General features: G+C 44.7%; 1 protein-coding gene across 8 annotated transcripts in view; it reads left to right on the plus strand.

Moving 5' to 3' along the window:
• The window catches only part of KDM5B (lysine demethylase 5B), a 184112-nt gene that overhangs the window by 95850 nt on the left and 65698 nt on the right, over nt 1-22564 (plus strand). For all 8 annotated transcript variants that reach the window (XM_048826607.2, XM_048826615.2, XM_048826612.2 and 5 more), the window contains 6 exons: nt 7270-7432; nt 9463-9582; nt 12708-12902; nt 13567-13748; nt 16134-16258; nt 17342-17492. In XM_048826607.2, coding sequence (XP_048682564.2) covers nt 7270-7432; nt 9463-9582; nt 12708-12902; nt 13567-13748; nt 16134-16258; nt 17342-17492 — 936 coding nt within the window. The remainder of the gene's footprint in view (nt 1-7269; nt 7433-9462; nt 9583-12707; nt 12903-13566; nt 13749-16133; nt 16259-17341; nt 17493-22564) is intronic.

The following is a 22564-nucleotide window of genomic DNA, read 5'->3' on the forward strand; positions in this document are numbered from 1 at the left end:
CCATGCTCTCAAGGTCACTGTTATCCTGACTGTGGTGGTTCTTCTAACCAAGATGGCCCATTTGAGTCCTTGCTGCCCCATTTCATCTGTCTGTGAAAACCACACCAGTCTTCCTGGAGTATGTCTTCTGGTATCAGCATGCTGACATGCATAATTTTGGATTGAAGTCCTCAGTTTATTTCTTTGTTCTGGCAGGAATTTCTCCAACCCTGCACCAGGCCCCTTACCGCAACAGCCTACCATCCGCAGATAGATGGCCAAGATAGAAAGAATCAGTCAAAACTTGGAGCAAAAAGAAAAGGATTACTTGTGGCACCTTAGAGACTAACAAGTACTTCTTTTCTTTTTGCGGATACAGACTAACACGCTGCTACTCTGAAACTTGGAGCAGTATCTGCTGGTTTTTGAATTTCCATTGGGATGATTGGCTTCCACTACTGTGTTTGGACGATTTGGCATACAACAACTTAACCCAGGCTTCCACTCAGCAGACTCCCTTCTTTGCAAATTTCAGTTTTCACCCTGGTTTCATCCGGACCTACCAGAAGGCTCTGTCATCCAAGCAACCATGGTCCTGGAGAGGACCTCAAAGAGCACTTACTGGCTGCTAAAGGATCTTATAAGCTAACCAAAAGAGATGAGCTGCCCTAGCCATGCTGTAGGGAATAAAATTTGTGTCTTGACCCAGAACTTGAAAACTGACCACCATTGCCTGGGTTCATTTCAGATCATTGAACAAATAAACATAGTTGTCTTCAGCTCCCAGAATCTCTCAAGATTCACTGCATCTTTTGTGTTTCCCTCAAGATGTTCATCGACAATCTCTTCCCTGACAGGGTAGACCCAACCCCAGTAATAGTCCAGGAAGAGGAAGAATGCGAACTGATTCCAGATTGATCAGTTAAAGCTCCAGTATCTGATAGACTGGAAGGAGTGTACAGGCCAGAGGAGTAATCTTGGGAGCCAGAAGATAAAGTTCACACTCCTGACCTCCTTCAGAAATTTCACCAATGATACCCTGAGAAGCCAGGGATGAGGACCCCATGTGGGGGTACTGTCAGAAACTCAATTGGCTGCAGGCACAGCCACCTGGCAACCCAATGAGCTTGGTTGGGCACAATAAGCTCTCATAGAGTGAGTATGCTCCCTGATTGGACGTCCAGCAGATCATCATTTAAGCCATGTAGCAACAGCAGCACAGAGGATGCTCAAAGCATTCCATGCCCGCAGCTGGTCCAGACCATTTTCCGTTACTGGACCTTTCTCCAAACCCGTGCCTGTTTCTGGTCAAAAAGCACCAGACTCTTCTCTTAACCCCTGGCTCTGACCAACTTGCTTGTCTCCTGACCACAACTTTGGTTCTGCTCTAACCACTGGCTTGTCTCCTGACCATGACTCCAGTTCTGCTCTGACTCCTGGCACCAGCCATTTGCTTGTCTCCCAACCACAACTCCAGTTCCACCTTCTGGCTCTGATCAGACCAGTATGTCTGACTCCTGTTCTGACCACTAGGTCACACCGCCTGCACCACAATGTTACACACCTCCATCCCACCCCAAGTCTGTTTCCATAGTGGTCATAAATTTTCACAGGTTTTCACATAAGCCAATTTATATCCCTTAAAGTGTGGTATGGTTAAAGAGACTGTAGAAATGGCACTTTCTTAAACAGCATATCTGCTCTCTCTGAGTGTTCAGAATCTTATTTGTTGTGATTAGTGACATTTTATCTTTTATTCTTCCGAGCACTTTGGCTATGGGAAAGGGAATTTAATTCCATTCTTCCTCATACATCAACAGGATTAACCAAGTTCCTGTTGCAAAAATTATTACCATTTTTTTAACATCCTTTTTAAAATGTGGACAACTAGAGCTGTACGCAATATTCCAGTATAGGTGACACCAATGCAATATAGAGACATACCTACTCAAACAACGAGGTGTCCGGTGGCACCTTAAAGACTAAGTATTTAAAAATTTACCCACGAACACTTATGCCTAAATAAATCTGTTAGTTTTTAAGGTACCACCGAGCTTCTCATTGTTTTTTGTGGCTACAGACTAACATGGTTACCCCTGATACTTGATACGTACTCAGTACGCCCCTGTTTATATAGCCCTTTTTGCTACATTGTCACACTGGAAACTCATCTCAAGTTGCTTGTCAACAATGTGACTCCCTAAATACTTTCCAGCATAGTCCCTCAGACTGCAGGCATTGCTTGTTTTCCTTGTTCCTAAGAAGATAAGAAGAACATAAGAATGGCCATATGGGATCAGATCAATGATCCATCTAGCCCAATATCCTGTCTTCTGACAGTGTTGGGTGCCAGATGCTTCAGAGGGAGTGAACAGAACAGGGCACTTTATTGAGTGATCCACCCTGTTGCCCTTTCCCAGCTTCTAGCAATCAGGTTTATGGACACCCTGAGCATTAGGTTGCATCCCTGACAATCTTGGCTAATAGGCATTAATGGACCTATGCTCTGTGAACTTACCTAATTCTTTTTTGAACCCCATTATAGTTTTGGCCTTTGCAACATCCCCTGGCAACAAGTTCCACGGATTGACACTGCAATGTGAGAAGAAGAACTTTCTTTTGTTTATTTTGTTTATTTACTGCTTATTGTATTTATGCAGTATCATCCCTGTTCTTACCAGATTCTGTGAGCAGGTCCTGCCTCATACCAGGCCTCTGATACAAGGGCTTATGTTTCAGGCTCTCTTCCTACTACACCTATTTATTTCATTGGGTGAGCCCTGGTTCATGTGTTCTGTAAAGGGGTAAATGAAACTTCCTTACTCATTTTCTCCACACCATTCATGATTTTATACGCTTTTATCATACCCCCCTCAGTAATCGCTTGTCCAAGCTGAACAGTCCCAATCTTTTACATTGCTCTGTATGGAAGCTGTTCCATCCCCCTCATCACTTTTGTTGCCTTGCTCTATACTTTTTCCAATTCTAATGCATCTTTTATGAGATGAGGCAATCAGAATTGCTTACAGTATACAAGGTGTGGGTGTACCGTAGATTTATATAGTGGCATTATGATATTTTCTGTCTTCTTATCTATCCCTTTCCTAATGGTTCCTAAAATTCTGTTAGCCTATTGGACTGCTGCTGCACAGTGAGCAGATGTTTTCAGAGAACTGTCTATGATGACTCCAAGATCTCTTTCTTGAGTGGTAACAGCTAATTTAGACCCCATCATTTTATATGTATAATTGGGATTATGTTTTCTAATGTGCATTATTTTGCATTTATCAACATTGAATTTAAACTACCATTTTGTTGCCCAGACACCCAGTTTTGTGAGATCCCTTTGTAACTCTTCACAGCCTGCTTTGGAACTAACTATCTTGAGTAATTTTGTATCAGACACATAATTTTGCATTTGACTATATTAAAACACATTTTGTTTGAAAGGACCTATGTGATCCAGGTTACTATGTATAACTGCCCTGAACATCTCCTCATTTACCGTTCCACCTGTATTTGTTACCTGCAGATTTTATTGGCAGTGGTTTTATATTTACCTCCAGATCATTTATGAAAATGTTGACTAGCATTGGGCCTACAGCCTCTCTAGAAACACCCCCATTTGATGCCACTACCTTTTGAGATCTGTCAGTTACTGATATTGCATAGTGTTAATTTTTTAATCAGCATGTCATGTGGAACTAAGTCTTACACAAGTCTGAAATCAATGTAGATATCTTTATTGACCAAACTTGTAATCTTAAACAAACCTGATTTAATTCTTTCATTAACACCTGTGTTCCATAAAACCATGTTAACTGACATTAATTATATTCCTATCCTTTAGTACTTCATCAGTTGAATCTCATATGAGCATCTTATCAATTTTTTGAATTTTGAATATTGGCATGAGCACTCATCCAATTTCCTGGAATTTCCCCTATTGTCCAAGATTTATTAAAAATTAACAACAGTGGCTGGAGATCTCATCAGCCATCTCTTTTAGGACTTTTGGTAGCAAGTCATTTGGGCCTGTTGACTTTAAAAATGTTTATCTCTAGTGGATGGCATCTAACATCCTCCTTCCTTACTAATGGATTGGAAAGTAATTCATCATTCTCATCTGATACGAGTATATCATCCTGCTTCTTTCCAAGTACAGAACATGAATACTTTTTGAACGCTTGTATCTGTTACATAAGAACAGCCATACTGAGTCAGACCAAAGGTCCATCTAGCCCCAATATCCTGTCTTCCGACTGGCCAATGCCAGGTGCCCCACAGGGAATGAACAGGACAAGTAATCATCGAATGATGCATTTCCTGTCGTCTATTCCCAGCTTCTGGCAAACGTCCTGGTTAATAGCCATCGATGGACCTATCCTCCATGAATTTGAGTTCTTTTTTGAATCGTGTCATAGTCTTGGCTGTCACAACCAATGTTCCCTCTAATTTTTAACAGGCCGTGTGTTCAAACAATTTCTTCTGTGCCGCTGCTGAAGTGCAAAAAACAAACAAAAAAAAAGCCGGAGTGCGCGTGGTATTTCGCCATGTGTGTGGGGTTTAAGATCTGTGTGCGCGCACACAGCTTAGAGGGAACAGTGGTCACAACATCCTCTGGCAAAGAGTTTCACAGGTTGACTGTTCTGCATCTTTAATAACAATTTTATCATGACTATCTAGTGTTGGTCCTATATTCTTGCTAGGGTTTCTTTTGTTCCTAATATGTTTTTAAAAAATATTCTTCCAGCATTGGATTTTTCCTTGATAGCTTTCCTTTTAGCTTTCTTTATCAATTTTCTGTACTTCACACCTTCTAATTTTATATGCATTGCTATTTATTTCCCCCTTTTCCATTTGTTATACAATAACTCCTCGCTTAACATTATAGTTATGTTCCTGAAAAATGCCACTTTAAGAGGAACAATGTTAAGCAAATCCAATTTCCCCATAAGAATTAATGTAAATAGGGGATGGTTAGGTTCCAGGGGAACATTTTTCACCAGGCAAAAGACCACACACACACACTTTTAAACAAACAATTTAATACTATACACAGCAAAGATGATTGTGAAGCTTGGTTGAGGTGGTGGAGTCAGAGGGTGGAAGAGAGTGGGATATTTCCCAGGGAATGCCTTGCTGCTAAATGATGAACTAGCACTTGGCTGAGCCCTCAAGGGTTAACACGTTGTTGTTAATGTAGCCTCACACTCTACAAAGCAGCAGGAATGGAGGGAGGAGAGACAGCATACAGAGAGAGACAGACACACGCACACTGTGTGTGTGAGAGAGAGACATGCATCGCCCCTATGAGTACACTGATCCCACTCTAAGTACACTGCCTTTTAAAATAGATCAGCAAGTTGAGACAGCAGCTGCTGCCAGCAAGCTCCCTAAGTCCTAAGCCCTGTTGTGTCGTCGTTGCTCTCTCCCCGTCCTCCCCGGCCCCCGTTCTGTGGAGATGGCTTACGGGGGAGGGGGACACCCTGACAGTAGCACCCCTCTTCCCCTCCACCCCTCTACACAAGAAGCAGGAGCCTCCCAGAGTAGCTTCCAGGCAGAGGACAGGAGCAGCACAGGGCAGTGGGGGAGGGACAACCGAACTGCTGGCAATTGGTAGCCTGCTGGGCAGCTGCTGCACAGGGAACTTAAGGGAGCTGATGTGGGGCTGCCGGTCCACCCTGGTTCCAAGCCCACACCACTAGCTCCAACGGGCTGCTCTTCCTGCAAGCAGTGGACAAAGCAGGCAGCTGCCAAACAATGTTATAAGGGAGCATTGTGCAACTTTAAACGAGCATGTTCCCTAACTGATCAGCAACAAAACAACATTAACAGGGAGGACGTTAAGTGAGGAGTTGCTATATATTGCTTCTATGGCGATTCTGCCTCAGCCAGAGGTTGTCAGGCCCCAGGTGGAATTTGTTGCATTTGCAGTGAAAGAACACTAACCTGAACAGATTTGCTCTTGAGGAAATAAAAGTGGAATTCCACAATACACTCTTACAGGCAATTTCAAAATACTTTAAATTACACATTCAGAAATCTAGCTAATTACGGGTTAAGTCTGAAGAGAGAGCCTGTAGCATTAAATGTTAAGAGTTATGGCAGTGGATAGAGCAGGGGTGGGCAAACTCTGGCTCGGGCTGGGGGTGGGGGCTCTGGAGTGGGGCCAGAAATGAGGAGTTCAGGGTGCAGGAGGGGGCTCCAGGTTGGGGTAAGGGGGATGAAGTGTGTGTGTGGGGGATGAGGGTTCTGACTGGGGGTGTAGGCTCTGGGTTGGGGCTGGGGATGAGGGGTTTGGGGTGTAGGGGGGTGCTCTGGGCTGGGATCAAGGGGTTTGGAGGGCAGGAGGGGGATCGGGGCATGGGGGGTGAGGACTCCGGCTGGGGGTGCAGGCTCTGGGATAGGGCTGAGGATGAGGGGTTTGGGGTGCAGGAGGGTGCTCCGGGCTGAGACCAAGGGATTCGGAGTGTGGGAGGGGGGCAGGGGGTTGGGGTGGGGGGTGGCTCAGGGGTGCAGGCTCCGGGCAGCGCTTACCTCAAGCAGCTCCTGGAAGCAGCATCATGTCCCTCCGGCTCCTACATGGAGGCAAGTTGTGTTGCCCCATCCACAGGTGCCACCCTTGCAGCTCCCATTGGCCGCAGTTCCTGGCTAATGGGAGCTGTGGGGGTGGCACTTGGGGCGGGGGCAGCATGTGGAGCGGAGCCCCGTGGCTGCCGCTATGCATAGGAGCTACAGCGGGGACATGCCGCTGCTTCCGGGAGCTGCACGGAGTGGCCCCCAACCCTGCTCCCCGGCTGGAGTGCTGGAGCAGGGCAAGCCCCAGACCCTGCTCCCCAGCAGGAGGTCGAGGGTCGGATTAAAATGGCTGGTGGGTCGGATGTGGTCCATGGGCTGTAGTTTGCCCACCCCTAGGATAGAGTCTTAGGGGTTGTCTGTGTGATGGGGTAATGCACCCTATGGGGGTGTGATTTCTAAAGTGCACTAATGTGCTGTACATTAATTGGTCTGTGTAGACTAAAGGTTCCCCAGTATACGTGATCAGTATTGTTTCGAACAGTGCTATCTTAAAGTGCACCAGTAAAGTCTATATGGATGAATTAATGCACAGCATGTTAGTGAGCTGTAGAAATTACACCCCTGTATAGCATGTTACTCCACCATGTAGAGAACCCTTAGTACACTCCTGAATAGTGCTTATTTAGCATCCTTTTCCGTACAATGTGTTGTGAAGCAAGAGCCTGTAAATGTGAATGTATTTAGCATCCCCTTTTTTTAAACTTGCAGGGGTGAACCGAAAACGTGGTATGGAGCCCCAGGATATGCGGCTGAGCAGCTGGAAGATGTAATGAAGAAGCTGGCTCCTGAGTTATTTGTGTCTCAACCTGATCTTTTGCATCAGCTTGTCACCATTATGAACCCAAATACGCTGATGGCCCATGGAGTGCCCGTATGTCATTGGAGTTCTGTGCTCATTGTCATTTATCTCCTTTTCTTTTATGTAGGCTTCTTCTGTAAGGTTGACAATTTAAATCAATTGTTAACACATCTTTGCAATAGCTTATGCATGTATTGCACACTATAGCAATAACGTATTGGATGAATTAAATTTGTTTGAGCTGGTATAATGTACTGTTTTGAAAGGATGGGCAATGCAGCCATTGCTTTTTAGACTTACTTAAGATGATTATTTCACATGCTCTTCTCCAGAGAGACCTGTCTCAGTGGATTTCCATTCCTGGGTCTATGTTCCACATAAGGTGGTTTGAGTTTTTGAGGCACTTGTGGAGTCTTGTCAGGTGCCCTTTAGTTGGACGCTAGAGCTCTTGGCTGCCCCCTGTTTGTTCCAAGTTTATTTCCTTTCTGGTGGTGTTTGGAACACAACTTCCCAGCAAAGGAAGGGGAACCATGACTTCTTTGTAGATCTTCTCTATAATGCTGAATAGTTTGGCAGTGCCTCATCTACATCCTTCCTCTCATATTTCCTGTCATTCTGGGTCATTATTTAGCTGTTAAAGAAAATGCATCACTCACCATCCTCCTTCCTCTCAGTCTTTGAAAGGATGTACTTCCCATGTACTTAACTGGCTTTTGAAAGGAGCTGACCTTGGAACCCAGTGGAAACATAGGAGTGAGGCAGTGTAAGGTATCTAAAGTGTGATTTCAGAGACACAGAAGTTTTAAGCTGTGGGAATTCTTTATTGATCTCATGATGTTTCAGAAAACAAGAAATTACAGGTAACTTCCAACCTCCTCCCCTCCGCCACCTGCACATTTTTAAACATCTTCATCTCAGTGTATACTTCAGCTCACTAATCTTAAACTTAATTCCTCTTTATGAAGAGCCTAGTGACTTTCATATATCACTTGTGAAATGAGACAGAAGGCTCTCATTTTAAATACTTCTCTGACCAATACATGCATCTCAGAATTGCAATGATAGCTGAAGTCAAATTCAGAGTCCACAAAAATGTGTGGAATATGCGGGTTTATCTTGTCCTGATTTAAGATGATCAGTGAGGTCACATTAGTTGATAGCTGCAGATTTACTGTTTAAGGCTATATTGTGACTTAGCCTTGTTTAGGGCTGCATCAGCTGGAGGGGCTTGTTAGGGAAAGTAAAGCCTCCACTTATTCTCCTGTGTGGCCACATCAAACCCGCTTACATCTGAGTCCAGGGTGGGGGAGAGCAGCAGGGACTTGAGCGGTATAATGTGCTGATTTGAAAGGTTGGGCAATGCAGTCATTGCATTTTATCTGGTTGTTTGGATGGGGTTGGGAATTAGGCAGATCCCATGGCTGTTCTCCCTTCCCCTTGTGTTCAGCCAGCTCTGGTTGGTGGCCTGTGGGGTGAGAGTTTGCTGTAATGAGTCAATACAGCGTACTTCCCTCCCTGCTGTGCAAATTCAGTCTCGCTTCCTTTCCATTGCTCTTTCTGTAGCAGCACATCTTCACACTGTCCCTTACTCAGAGCTGAAAGGAAACTTGATCTTGCCCTAAATGACCCTTTGGTTTGCCACCTTTTAAAGAAAAATATATATTCAAAATCAAACAAAAAAACCCATCAGCCACCAAGCACGAGGATATTTGTTTATTTTTTAAAGCCAAATTTGCTGTTTCTTGTTTGAAAAAAATACGAACTATCTGCCACCTTTATGGTACATATACTGACTGAGTGGTAGCTTCATCTGCCAGTAAGGCTGAGTAACACTCTGTGCTGGGAGTTGTTTCATCAGCATTTTTCAACCTAATTGTTGATACTAGGAGTTTACCTGTAGTCTTGTGGAGTGCAGGGTTAGTCCCTGTACTTTCTGAATAAAAATCGTAACTCTTTGGCTGAGGTTTTTAAAGTATTTTAAGCTAAATAAATGGGCATCAGGCATCCACATCCCCTTGGTTGCTTTGAAAATCTCAGCCTGTACCTCTGTAATTTTCACCCATTGTTAGAAATCAACTTGGTTTGCCTCTTGTTTTTATTAGGTTTACCGAACCAACCAGTGTGCTGGAGAATTTGTGATTACATTTCCAAGAGCCTATCACAGTGGCTTTAACCAGGGTTTTAATTTTGCTGAAGCTGTGAACTTCTGCACAGTTGATTGGGTATGTTTTAAGGACATGGCATGAATTTTCAGTAAAAGTATATGCTTACTAAGTAATGTGGTGGTAATTTTATTCTGCATGCACAATCTCACTTGAGTCAATTGAGTGGAAGGCATAAAGAAGAATTTTCCTAGTGCACAATGACCAAAGAAAACACAGCGTAGATAGTGGTACTTTGCTATTTTTCACTTTGTGCAATACTTCTAAGTAGGTAATAAAAACGCTTTAGCTGTACATAGCTTAGTGATTTCAGAATACTAAATTAACTTTAAAACGAGTTCAGTGTACTGACTGAACACTTTCTCCTCACCCAGCTCCCCTGAAAGAATCAAACATCTATTATTAACATGGGTTGTGATCCTTAGTTACACTAAGGCCATTTATGCCATGGAAACAGCCCCTTGAGAAAACCCATTAGGCAAGGGACCTGCCCAAACAGTACAGAACTTCAGAAGACTCTACACAGATTCTGCTCCCAGCCTGCAGTGAACAGGGCATGTTGGTCATGGAGGTATGGCCAGAGTGTACTGAACTATGGGTATTGTCTGCTTCCCAGTGCCCATAACAGTTCTGGGGAAGCAGAGCATAAGTCAGAGCAGCCTCAGGGTTGCTTTAACTTATATTAGGGACTGGACAGAACCCTGCATGTCATGAGAATACAGAAAGCACAAAGGTTGCTTAAAGCTACCTTTTTTGCACCCCACCCCCATTCTTGACCTAATTACAGGAAAATTATTATTCAGAATCGACCATAGGGACTCTTCCAACTTTGCTTCAAACACCTTTTAAAAAGATTCTTATGGCATATCTTGGAACAATTATTTACTGCAGTCTCAGACAAAAATTATGTGCAAGCAGCTCCAAGTTTCTTGCCCATTTTTTGACAGTAAATTGTATTTACTTAAATTGTAAGCTGCTTGAAGCTGGGACTGTCTTTGTTTGCACAGCACCTAGCACAATAGGGTCCTGTTCCATGACTGGGGCTCATAGGCCCTATGATAAGACAAATAATTATCAATGTGACTGTCTTCAGGTTACATCAGTGTGGAATGGAACTCTTTTGGACTATTACTCCACTGATTTTGAATGGACCCTTTAAGCAGTACTGTCAAATCCAAATTGTAAACTCTTTAAACCTTTAACAGTATTTAATCCTTTTTATGATAATACTTTCTGTTGTTAGGTAAAGATTGGAACTGTCCTCTCTTATTTAAATAAGAGCAAAATCAGAATAGGTTGTGAAACATGGTTTGCTTTGGCATTTCCTAGTTTTTATCTTGACCACGTATCATAGCTCTAACCATCTGTAGAGATCCACTTGTTCCATCTCACCAGGAAATTCTGTGCACTAGCATGAGGTTTTCACATTGCTTTCACTTGGAAAAAGTAACCAGGAAAACTGCATTTCTTGCATGCACACGTCAGTTGTTAAGTACTGTAAGATTTATGCAATTGCATCTCAGTGAATCAGACAGAACTGTTCCAAGAGGCCATTGCCTGGAGTGTACATCAGGGTTAATTTACTGGAAGTCTTAGTGGTCTAATCCTAAATGATAAAACAGAAGATTCCTGTTCAGAGCAGCAGCAGATAATAGACTACTGTACAAACCAAAGATTATGGCTATTAAAGCTATTTTCTGTCCTTTTTATTGCTTTTAATCAAAATACACTGAGAATGGTTCCTCCAAGATAGACCAAATGCAGCCACCTTATAACATCTATAACATGATAACAAATAATATCTCCAGCGATTAAAATATTGTTTGGTCTCATAACTGTCCTTTTCAAGTACAATTGTTTCTGATTACTCTGGATTTTCCCAACACAAATTTTGTCATTCTATGAAACAATTTTCAGTCATTTACTTGTGGGGCATTTGGAAATGCTGCTGCTCTGACTTCAAAATGCTGTTTATAAATATGACAAGGGAGGCTAGAATAATGTATAGACACTTCAGGCCTGTATCCAGAGTCCCAGCTCCTGGAGTCATATGATTACATCAGAATGTAAATGTTAAAAAAACAAACAAACCTGTAGCCCTGATGGTTGCAAAGATAAACTGGAAAATGTGATGTGAGTGTAACCACTGCAGTGATGTCAGCCTCAGTCTGCAGACAGCCTAAAAAAATAGTGAAACAGGTGAACTGTCCCATTCCTGTTCATAGAGTGTTAACTCCAAGACTCATTGCTCTGGGGATTGTTGTGGTTGCCTAGGGCCCTGGATTTTCTTAATCTGGCCCTGAGTGCAACAAGTTTCCAAGTCATAGAATCATAGAATATCAGGGTTGGAAGGGACCTCAGGAGGTCATCTGGTCCAACCCCCTTTTCGAAGCAGGACCAACCCCAACTAAATCATCCCAGCCAGGGCTTTGTCAGACTGGGCCTTAAAAACCTCTAAGGAGGGAGATTCCACCACCTCCCTAGGTAACACATTCCAGTGCTTCACCACCCTCCTAGTGAAATAGTTTTTCCTAATATCCAACCTAGACATCCCCCACTGCAACTTGAGACCATTACTCCTTGTCCTGTCCTCTTCTACCACTGAGAAGAGCCTCGCTCCATCCTCTTTGGAACCCCCTTTCAGGTAGTTGAAAGCAGCTATCAAATCCCCCCTCATTCTTCTCTTCCGCAGACTAAACAATCCCAGTTCCCTCAGCCTCTCCTCGTAAGTCGTGCTCCAGTCCCCTAATCATTTTTGTTGCCCTCTGCTGGACTCTCTCCAATTTGTCCATATCCTTTCGGTAGTGGGATCCCCAAAACTGGACACATTACTACAGATGTGGCCTCTCCAGTGCTGAATAGAGGGGAATAATCACTTCCCTCCATCTGCTGGCAATGCTCCTACTAAATCCAAACACAGTAGTCAGTATCCTGAGTTATAGGAACTTGCTCATGGTCTTCTTTACTCTTTAACATGTGGTATACTTTTCATTTAAAATTAATATAGTTTCTAGAATGTGCTGCTATTGGCTTTCATTTGGTTGGATAGATAGTAATTAGTTAATAGCACAGACAGTCTGTGACTTCACACTATTATGCCTCTAAAGGTTTCATAAATAACATTTAAAAAAAAAACTTTCTGCCACTCTCCATCCTCTCTTTCCCCTCCCCTCCTCCCGATACAGCTGCCGTTGGGTCGCCAGTGTGTGGAACATTATCGCCTGTTAAACCGCTACTGTGTTTTTTCTCATGATGAGATGATATGTAAAATGGCTTCCAAAGCAGATGTCCTTGATGTTGTGGTAGCTTCTACTGTTCAGAAAGACATGGCTATTATGATTGAAGATGAAAAGGCTTTACGAGAAGCTGTGCGTAAACTGGTAAGCATTAGGAAATGAAATTATGCTGACTGGAGTAACTTTAAAGTCATGATCAGAAGTTCATCCATGGTGTCCTGCATTAATGTTACCCTAACCCATAAGAACATATGAATGGCCATACTAGGTCAGACCAAAGGTCCATCCAGCCCAGTATCCTGTCTGCCGACAGTGGCCAATGTCAGATGCTCCAGAGGGAGTGAACCGAACAGGTAATGATCAAGTGATCTGTCTCCTGCCATCCATCTCCACCCTCTGACAAACAGAGGCTAGGGACACCATTCCTTATCCATCCTGGCTAATAGCCATTAATGGACTTAACCTCCGGGAATTTATCTAGTTCTCTTTTAACCCTTTGATTTCAATGGGACTAGTTGAGGAAAGAACTACTTGACATTAGTGGGGTATTAGAATCTGGCCCTTAGTAGATTTTTTTTTTTAAAAATGCCTTTTTAAAATAATAGGTTTTATAGTTTCTTCAGTAACTTAGTTGAAGAGGTTGAGCCCTCATTAACCAAAATGTGGTTATTTTCATATGGCCAGTATCTTAATCCTAAACTTTCATGATAAATTATCTCTTTGATCAACTTAACTTCTGATCTTCCAGTCTGAACTAGTCTGCTCTGTTTGTTATACTGTGAAGTCACTTTAGTATATTCTGTTGTAGGGAGTGACTGATTCCGAGAGGATGGCTTTTGAAATGTTGCCAGATGATGAGCGCCAGTGCATAAAGTGTAAAACCACTTGCTTCATGTCTGCTGTCTATTGCTCATGTAAACCTGGCTTACTGGTATGCCTGTATCACATAGAAGATCTCTGCTCCTGTCCCACCTATAAATATACACTGGGGTATGTTTTGGCAAGAAAAAAGTATCATTCATTGGGGGTCTATGAGGACAAGATACACTTTTCTTAAATTTAGTTTTTCGAGTAATCTAGTGGGGGTGAGGGGCACATCACTCATCTGCTTTGCTAGTGATGCCATTTATATTTCTCCCAAAACTGTGTTCAGACTTATTTCCACAGTGCCCCAAACAAAGAACACCGTTTCTGAGATGGTGTATAATGCCATTAACTCTTCTTTTTCAAATCCCACAAGAGATATTTCTGCCATAACACCTACAAGAGAGACAAGGTGGGTGAGGTAATATCTTTTATTGGACCAGCTTCAGTTGGTGTGAGAGACCAGCCTTCAAGCTGCACAGACAGAGCTGGTATGGGAGAGGTACTCTGAGCATCATAGCAAAATGCAAGGTGGAACAGATTGTTCAGTGTAAGTAGTTAGCACATATTGTAAGGGACCGTTCAAGGTAGAGTGGATAAAAAGTGGGGGGAGGGGGAATGGGTTAGTGGGTTACAGATTGTTGCAATAAGCATAAATCCAGTGTCTGTTCAGTCCATGGTTTTTCGTGTCTACCAGAGTTATGAATTTAATCTCCCAGGCTCATCTTTTGAAAGTGTTGTACAGGTTTCCTTTGAGGATGAGGACTGGTAGGTCAGATACAGAGTGATTGCTTTGTGAAAAGTATTCACTCACAGGTGGTAGGGTATTTTTGTCTTTTATTATTTTCCTGTATCTGTATGAATGAATGTATAAGTTCATTTTAGAGTGCAGTAATTGTCTGGTTTCACCCACATATGTGCTAAATACTTATGCTAAATAATCTGTTCCACCTTGCATTGAGGTGTGATGCTCGGAGTACCTTTCCCAGACCTGAAGAAGAGCTCTGTGTGGCTGGAAAGATGTTGATCCAATAAAAGATATTACCTCCTCCACCTTGTCTCTCTAATATCCTGGGACCTACACGGCTACAACTACACTGCATGTAACATCTACAATAAATTAGTGTGCTCATTCTTTATATGTAGAATATCATAGAATCGTAGAATATCAGGGTTGGAAGGGACCTCAGGAGGTCATCTAGTCCAACCCCCTGCACAAAGCAGGACCAATCCCCAACTGTACACCAAAAGAAGTGTTGTTTCATCTTGCTATAGTAGTTACACAAGAATGGCCACACTGGGTCAGACCAAAGGTCCTCTAGCCCAGTATCCTGTCTTCTGACAGGGGCTGCAGCCTGGGGCCCCTGGAAAAATAAATCACAGGCAGTGATCTCTGGAGCGCTCAGGCTGCCTGCCCTGGCCCCATGCCGCTCCCAGAAGCGGCGGGCTGCTGGCGCGTCTCTGCGGCCCCTGAGGGGGAGGAGGCTCCGCGCGCTGCCCCCACCCCCAGCACCATCCCTGCAGCTACGGGAGCGGCGATTGTGGGTGCAGGCAGCACATGGAGACGCGCTGGCCCCCTCCCCACAGGGGTGCGCAGAGACATGTCAGCAGCCGTCCGCTTCTGGAAGCGGTGTGGGGCTATGGCAGGCAGGCAGGTAACCTGCCTGAGACCTGCTGCGCCACTGGCCGGGAACCGACAGTGATAAGCGCCTCCCGGCCAGCGCCTATACCTTGCACCCCCTCCTGCGCCCCAAGCCTCTGCCTCAGCCTGCTCCTGCACCCAAACTCCCTCGCAGATCCTGCACCCCCCTCCTACATCGCTGCCCCAGGTCAGAGTCCCCCTCCTGCACCAAGCTCCCTCCCAGAGCCCACACCCCTCACCCTCTCCTTTACTCCAACACTCTGCAGCAGTCTGGCGCTCCCTCCTGCGCCCAAACGCCCTTGCAGACCCTGCACCACTTTCTCCTCCGCTGCCCCAGGTCAGAATCCCCCTCCTGAACCCAAACTCCCTCCAAGACCCAGAGCCCCCTTCTGCACCAAACTCCCTCCCAGACCCCGCACCCCCTCCTGCACCAAGCTCCCTCCCTGGAAAAAGACTTGTATACAGACCCCATAAAAATCTAATAGCCCCGGGCCCTCAGGAGAGTTAGTCCGGCCCTGCCCAGAGGGAATGAACAGAACAGTTAATAATCAAATGATCCAGCTCTAGCCTTTGCTGAGTAACTGAGTAATCAAGTTGCTTTCCTGAGCTGCTGTCCTTCATCCTCTGTTCCCCTCCACTGTTTTGTTATCTCTTCACTGTCATATTTTCAGTTGGATTGCGAGCTCTTCAGAGCAGGAACCTGGTCTAGAATTTGTAAAATGAGGTGCCTAATATGCTTGTGAGAACTGAATAATAGTAAGTACAACTTCTATAGATAAAGCAGTGATGATTCATATGGACACTAGACAATCTTATTTTGATGTTCATTCATGCCTTACTAAAGGGATTGAATTCTGTGCCCCTTCCAGATATCGATACAAACTAGATGATCTCTATCCAATGATGAATGCACTGAAATTGCGTGCAGAATCCTACAATGAATGGGCTTCAAAAGTAAATGAAGCTTTGGAGGCAAAAATTAACAATAAAAGAAGTATGTATTTTCCTTATCTTGTATTTGCTACAGATGCTAAAAAATTGTCAGTTTCCAAAATGTTTCTTATTTCATTGTTAACTGCTGAAACTCAACAACTTTGTCTCTGACGCTTATTTATGTATCATATGAATAAATCTGACAGGTTTCAGAGGAACAGCCGTGTTAGTCTGTATTCGCAAAAAGAAAAGGAGACAGGTTTCAGAGTAGCAGCTATGTTCGTCTGTATCTGCAAAAAGAAAAGGAGTACTTGTGGCACCTTAGAGACTAACAAATTGACTTATGAGGAGAGGCTGAGGGAGCTGGGATTGTTTAGCCTGCAGAAGAGAAGAATGAGGGGGGATTTGATAGCTGCTTTCAACTACCTGAAAGGGGGTTCCAAAGAGGATGGCTCTAGACTGTTCTCAATGGTAGCAGATGACAGAACGAGGAGTAATGGTCTCAAGTTGCAGTGGGGGAGGTTTAGATTGGATATTAGGAAAAACTTTTTCACTAAGAGGGTGGTGAAACACTGGAATGCGTTACCTAGGGAGGTGGTAGAATCTCCTTCCTTAGAGGTTTTTAAGGTCAGGCTTGACAAAGCCCTGGCTGGGATGATTTAACTGGGAATTGGTCCTGCTTTGAGCAGGGGGTTGGACTAGATGACCTTCAGGGGTCCCTTCCAACCCTGATATTCTATGATTCTATGATTCTAAATTTATTTGAATATAAGCTTTTGTGAGCTACAGCTCACTTCACTGTCGCTCACGAAAGCTTATGCTCAAATAAATTTGTTAATCTCTAAGGTGCCACAAGTACTCCTTTTCCTGTATATTTATATACCTTTCCATGAGTCCATCTCACAACTGAGAGAGAGAGTCCCCAAAGGAAAGCTTGTTGGCGGTTGGGTTGTATGGGTTTGGCAGGTAGGGGATGTTGTATATCTGAGAGTGCAGGTTTTTTTAAATTTCTATACCAGCTTCAGGGTTTTTTTTATTAGACATTGTTGCATACAATTATTGCACTGCAGTATTCTTCTCTATTACTTAAAATCAATCCTAAAAAGAACTATTTTTAATTCAAGAAAATATTCTCTTCTAAAAGGCCTCATCAGTTTTAAGGCTTTGATAGAAGAATCAGAAATGAGAAAGTTTCCAGATAATGATCTACTGCGACACCTCAGATTAGTTACTCAGGATGCAGACAAATGTGCCTCAGTTGCACAGCAACTTCTTAATGGTAAAAGACAAACAAGGTATGTGCTGCACTTATTTCAAATTACTGAGGGGAAAATTTGGAAAAGGCACTTGTTTTATGGGTTTCCAAATTACAGCAACCCTTCTCGTCTCCTGAAAAGATGTCCTACTTCTGGGGTCTGGTACTTCCTGGCACATGGTATGTCAAGTGTCCTGAACGTTACAAAATTTCTAAAGGCCACCTGTTCCAAAGGTCAGACTAGATGATCATAATGGTCCCTTCTGACCTTAATATCTATGAATCTATGAAATTTGAGGCAGCATTAAGTAAGTTATGTAAAATAGCACTCGCCTTTCACTTCCTGGTGATCCATTGCACTTTAAAATGTTTCTTACTTTCCTCAGAGGAAAGTTGTTTCTTCTTCGAGTAGTGTCCCTATGGGTGCTCCACTGTAGTTGTGTCTGTGTCCCTCCGCTGCTGATCCGAGATCTTCAGTAGCCATGTCTGTTGGGCCTGCACATGGACTGTTCATGCTGAACCTCGAGGCTAGCCATTGCACATGGGCTATTCACCTTCCTGCCTTCTACCCCAAGCTTCACCAAGACCGTAGGGAGGCCATATGACACACCTTCATAGAATCCTAGAATCATAGAATATCAGGGTTGGAAGGGACCTCAGGAGGTCATCTAGTCCAACCCCCTGCTCAAAGCAGGACCAATCCCCCACTAAATCATCCCAGCCAGGGCTTTCTCAAGCCTGACCTTAAAAACTTCTAAGGAAGGAGATTCCACCACCTCCCTAGGTAACGCATTCCACTGTTTCTACCACCCTCCTAATGAAAAAGTTTTTCCTAATATCCAACGTAAACCTCCCCCACTGCAACTTGAGACCATTACTCCTTGTTCTGTCATCTGCTACCGCTGAGAACAGTCTAGATCCATCCTCTTTGAAACCCTCTTTCAGGTTGTTGAAAGCAGCTATCAAATCCCCCCTCATTCTTCTCTTCTGCAGACTAAACAATCCCAGTTCCCTCAGCCTCTCCTCATAAGTCATGTGTTCCAGACCCCTAATCATTTTTGTTGCCCTCCGCTGGACGTTTTCCAATTTTTCCACATCCTCCTTGTAGTGTGGGGCCCAAAACTGGACATAGTACTCCAGATGAGGCCTCACCAATGTCGAATAGAGGGGAACAATCACGTCCCTTGATCTGCTGGCAATTACCCTACTTATACATCCCAAAATGCCATTGGCCTTCTTGGCAACAAGGGCACACTGTTGACTCATATCCAGCTTCTCGTCCACTGTAACCCCTAGGTCCTTTTCTGCAGAACTGCTACCTAGCCATTCGGTCCCTAGTCTGTAGTCGTGCATGGGATTCTTCCATCCTAAGTGCAGGACTCTGCACTTGTCCTTGTTGAACCTCATCAGATTTCTTTTGGCCCAATCCTCTAATTTGTCTAGGTCCCTCTGTATTCTATCCCTACCCTCCAGCGTATCTACCTTAGATGTTAGGAGAGCCCCTTTCATTTTATCTCCATAGGACAAAAACCTTTAGGAAGTCTCCTAGATTTTCTCTCGATGGCAGAAAAGTCTAGGGGCTTAATGATATCAGCCCAAAGGCTCTCTAAATGGGTCTTGATTTGCGTCAGGCAGTGCTACCAAATTCATAACATGGCTCCCCCAGACTCCATCCGTACAGATTGCATGAGATGGATCTCCTCATCTGTCACCTTCTTTAAGGACGTCCCCATCTGAGAGATCTGCAGAGTGGCGATGTGGGCATTAGTCCACACCTTCGCAGAACATTATGCCATCACCGGGGACTCTGCCTCTGATGCCATCTTTGGCCACAGTACTATCACCTGTGACTAACCCGACACTGAAGTCTCAGTCCTCCAAGAGGGGTACTGCTTGGGAGTCACCTATAGTGGATCACCCAGAGGGACACTACTTGAAGAAGAAGTTCCTCACCTTGTGAAGTAATGATGGCTCTTTGAGATGTGTGTCCCTATAGTAAATGCTCCACTACCTGCCCTCCTCCCCTCTATTTCAGAGTTCTTGCTTATGACTCTGTGTAGAGAAGGACCTGAGGATGATTAGCCCGTGTGTGCTGGCTAGCCTGGTGGTGGAACACGAGAAGAGACCGTGCATGTGCAGGCCCAATGGACACTGTTACTGATCAGCAGTGCAGGGATGGGGGCACACCTATCATGGAGCACCCATAGGGGGGCACATCTTGAAGAACCATTGTTATTGCACAAGGTGAGGAACTTCTTCAGATATTGATGGACAACAGTGTTGATAGATGTTCGGCTGCGTGCATGTGTTATTTTTGCATGCTGCACTGGCTCTGGGCACATAGCCAATACAGCAGGCTTCCATCGAACTGCCCAGTAAGACCGCAAGACTTGGTTTAATAGTGAAGGACCTGGTCAGTTTTATTGCCAACGAAGCATGGTGCTAATGCCCCGGTTCAATGGTTACAGGTACAGTAACACATGTATGCCCGTGACAATAGACCAGCTCAGTGATCGGCGTGACGTTCCATTCCTCCCTAGGCCAGACAGAGACACTTCCTTTGGGGCTTCCTTTTATACATCAATACAAACAAATTACATATTGTCTCTAGGATGTGGTTAGTTAGCTGTCCCATGATGTGGGCTGTTACCACCCATTACCTTGTACATATTGATTCAATCAAAACATCTCTATCCATCACATTGTCATCCTGACCTTATATTTAGGATGGGTCAGCATGTTCCTGTTGTCTTTAGGGAATATGTTGGTGTTCTGGTACCACCCTTCTGGAATGTGTTTGCGTGAGTGCTCTGTGCCTAGCACCTCTTAAGAATGTGTGTTTTTGAAATATCAGCCCTGTTCTTGCCAGATTCTGTGAGCAGGGCCTGCCTCTAGCTCACAGCCTGATTTTGCTTTGTATCAGGAAAGCTTTGACCACTACTTTAGCCCAGACCTCAGGCCTCAGATCAGGCCTCTGATACAAGGGCTTATGTTTCAGGCCCTCTTCCTACTACAGACAGCACCAACAGACACTATCTAAACATAAAAGATAAAGCTCAATCTCCTCTACTGTGTCTGAAGGCTCTGAAATGGTGGCAGTGGTGCATAAATCATTGTATTCACTCCACATGCCTACACCTAGTGGGAGTTCAAAATGTCCAAGCAGACTTCTTGGGCAGAAAATGTCTGGACCAATATGAGTTTTTCATAAAAACATGAGTTGTTCTCTTCCTCTTCAGCAACTGGTGGACACTTGTGGTGGACCTCTTGGCCACTAGGAAAAACTGCAAATATTACCTTTTTTTGTTCCAGGACAGGGAGTGTCTCTAAGATGCATTTCTTGTAGATTGGAGCAGTGCCTGTCTCTAAACATTTCCCCTAATAATTCTCCGCTCTTATGTGATTTAAAAGATCCAGAGAGGCAGGCAAGAGTACCGGTTGCATCAGTGTTTCTAAGACAGCACTGGTATACTGACCTGCCAGAGCTCTCATGGGAACCATGTGTCACCATCCTGTGTCAGACACACAGTTGAATTCTTCTCCAAATAGTGTCCCTATGGGTGCGCCACTGTAGGTGTGCGTGGACCCCCATGCTGCCAACTGGAGAATTTCAATAGCAGTCTGTCCCGCACATGCGGCTTCTCACCCGCCAAGAGGCTAGCCAGCATGCAAGGGCATTTCCCTCTCAGTTCCTTCTCAACCACCCCTGCCAAAGCTGAGAGCTGTCCATTCATGGATCATTAACTCCCCATAGTTTTGCAGATTTGCCTTTTTTCTTTAAGTTCCTTGGCTTTTTTTAGTTGGCCTTGCTGGAAAAAAAGAAAAGAAGAAAGTGTTTGCCTCCCGCCAACTCCATTGGGGGAGGAGCGAGGACCCCCCTGGACAAAGCTATGTCTGGTTCTCCAGGCCTCAAGAAGTGTCTGAGCTGCAAAGAATCCATCCCGGTAATAGACAGACACTCTCAATGGGTTTGTTGCTTGGGGGAAACAGCACAATCCACAAAAATGTGGTTGGTGCCAGGAGCTAAAATCCAGGTCCGTGAAGGACAGAGAATTGAGGGGCTTAAACTCCTGCTCATGGAGTTGGCCCTTCAATCCTCAGAGTCCAGCAAGAGCTATCACCACAACCTTCTACGTCAAAGGCAGGTGATTGCAAGGAGATGAGCCACTCAGTCAAGACCTCTAAGAAAAAGTCTGAGTGTCCCTGCAGGAAGCCAAGATCGAGCTGGAAATGTTCCCCGGCTCCATCATTTGTCATTGGTACTATCAGCACTGAAGCCGAGTAAATCAAGTGCCCAGGGCACGCAAGGTACTAAGACAACAGAGCAAATCGGTCAGCCCAAAGACCCATTCGGCACAGGCAAGGAAGCTCTGGTACTGAGAGGGTGTGAAAAACATAGGAAATCCACCCTGGGGAAGGCTACATCATTGCAGCCAACAGCACTGACTCCGGCACACCTAGTACTGGTGGATCATATGGTCAGGCCCACATCGCCGTTGGTACAAGCTGCTTGGCACTGACAACTGACAGCACTGACGCCCTCCACACGACAGAATTCCAGTGTGCAGCTGACCTCTCTGTGTCTGGGGCACCAGACTCGCCTATTCACAGCACTGGAGCTCCGCTACCAAGCTACCCCAGGCATTGGAATCGATAGCCTTCCATGCCCCACACAACCCTTCTCAGTGGAGTCAGAGAGTGAGCAAGAGGACCTGGTTTCCCAACGCTCCTCATACCCACTATACAGGCCTCAATTCCAGCATGGGCAACAGGTATACTGACTCCCACACCCTCAACCTCCATGGCAGCACTGGTATCAGCCACAAGCCCCCATCAATGGCCACACTGGGACCCCTGGTAAGCCCAGAGACAGCAAACCTCCCAAGCCCCCGGTATGATACACCAGCAAGCATCAAGGACCACAGAACCTCCCACTGATGGAATTTGAGCCTGAGCCAGAAAGAGAGGACACCCCTCAAGCCCGACTATCGTCGTCCTTGCCCAATAAAGCAGTGATTCCCTTCTCCCCCCGCCATCCATGGTGAATGACTTCCAAGTCGTTTCAGGAGCTGGCCCAGAGGGTTGCAGAACCCTTACAAATCCAACTACATG

Source organism: Caretta caretta, chromosome 21 (genome assembly GCF_965140235.1).
Source record: "Caretta caretta isolate rCarCar2 chromosome 21, rCarCar1.hap1, whole genome shotgun sequence".
Taxonomy (NCBI): domain Eukaryota; kingdom Metazoa; phylum Chordata; order Testudines; family Cheloniidae; genus Caretta; species Caretta caretta.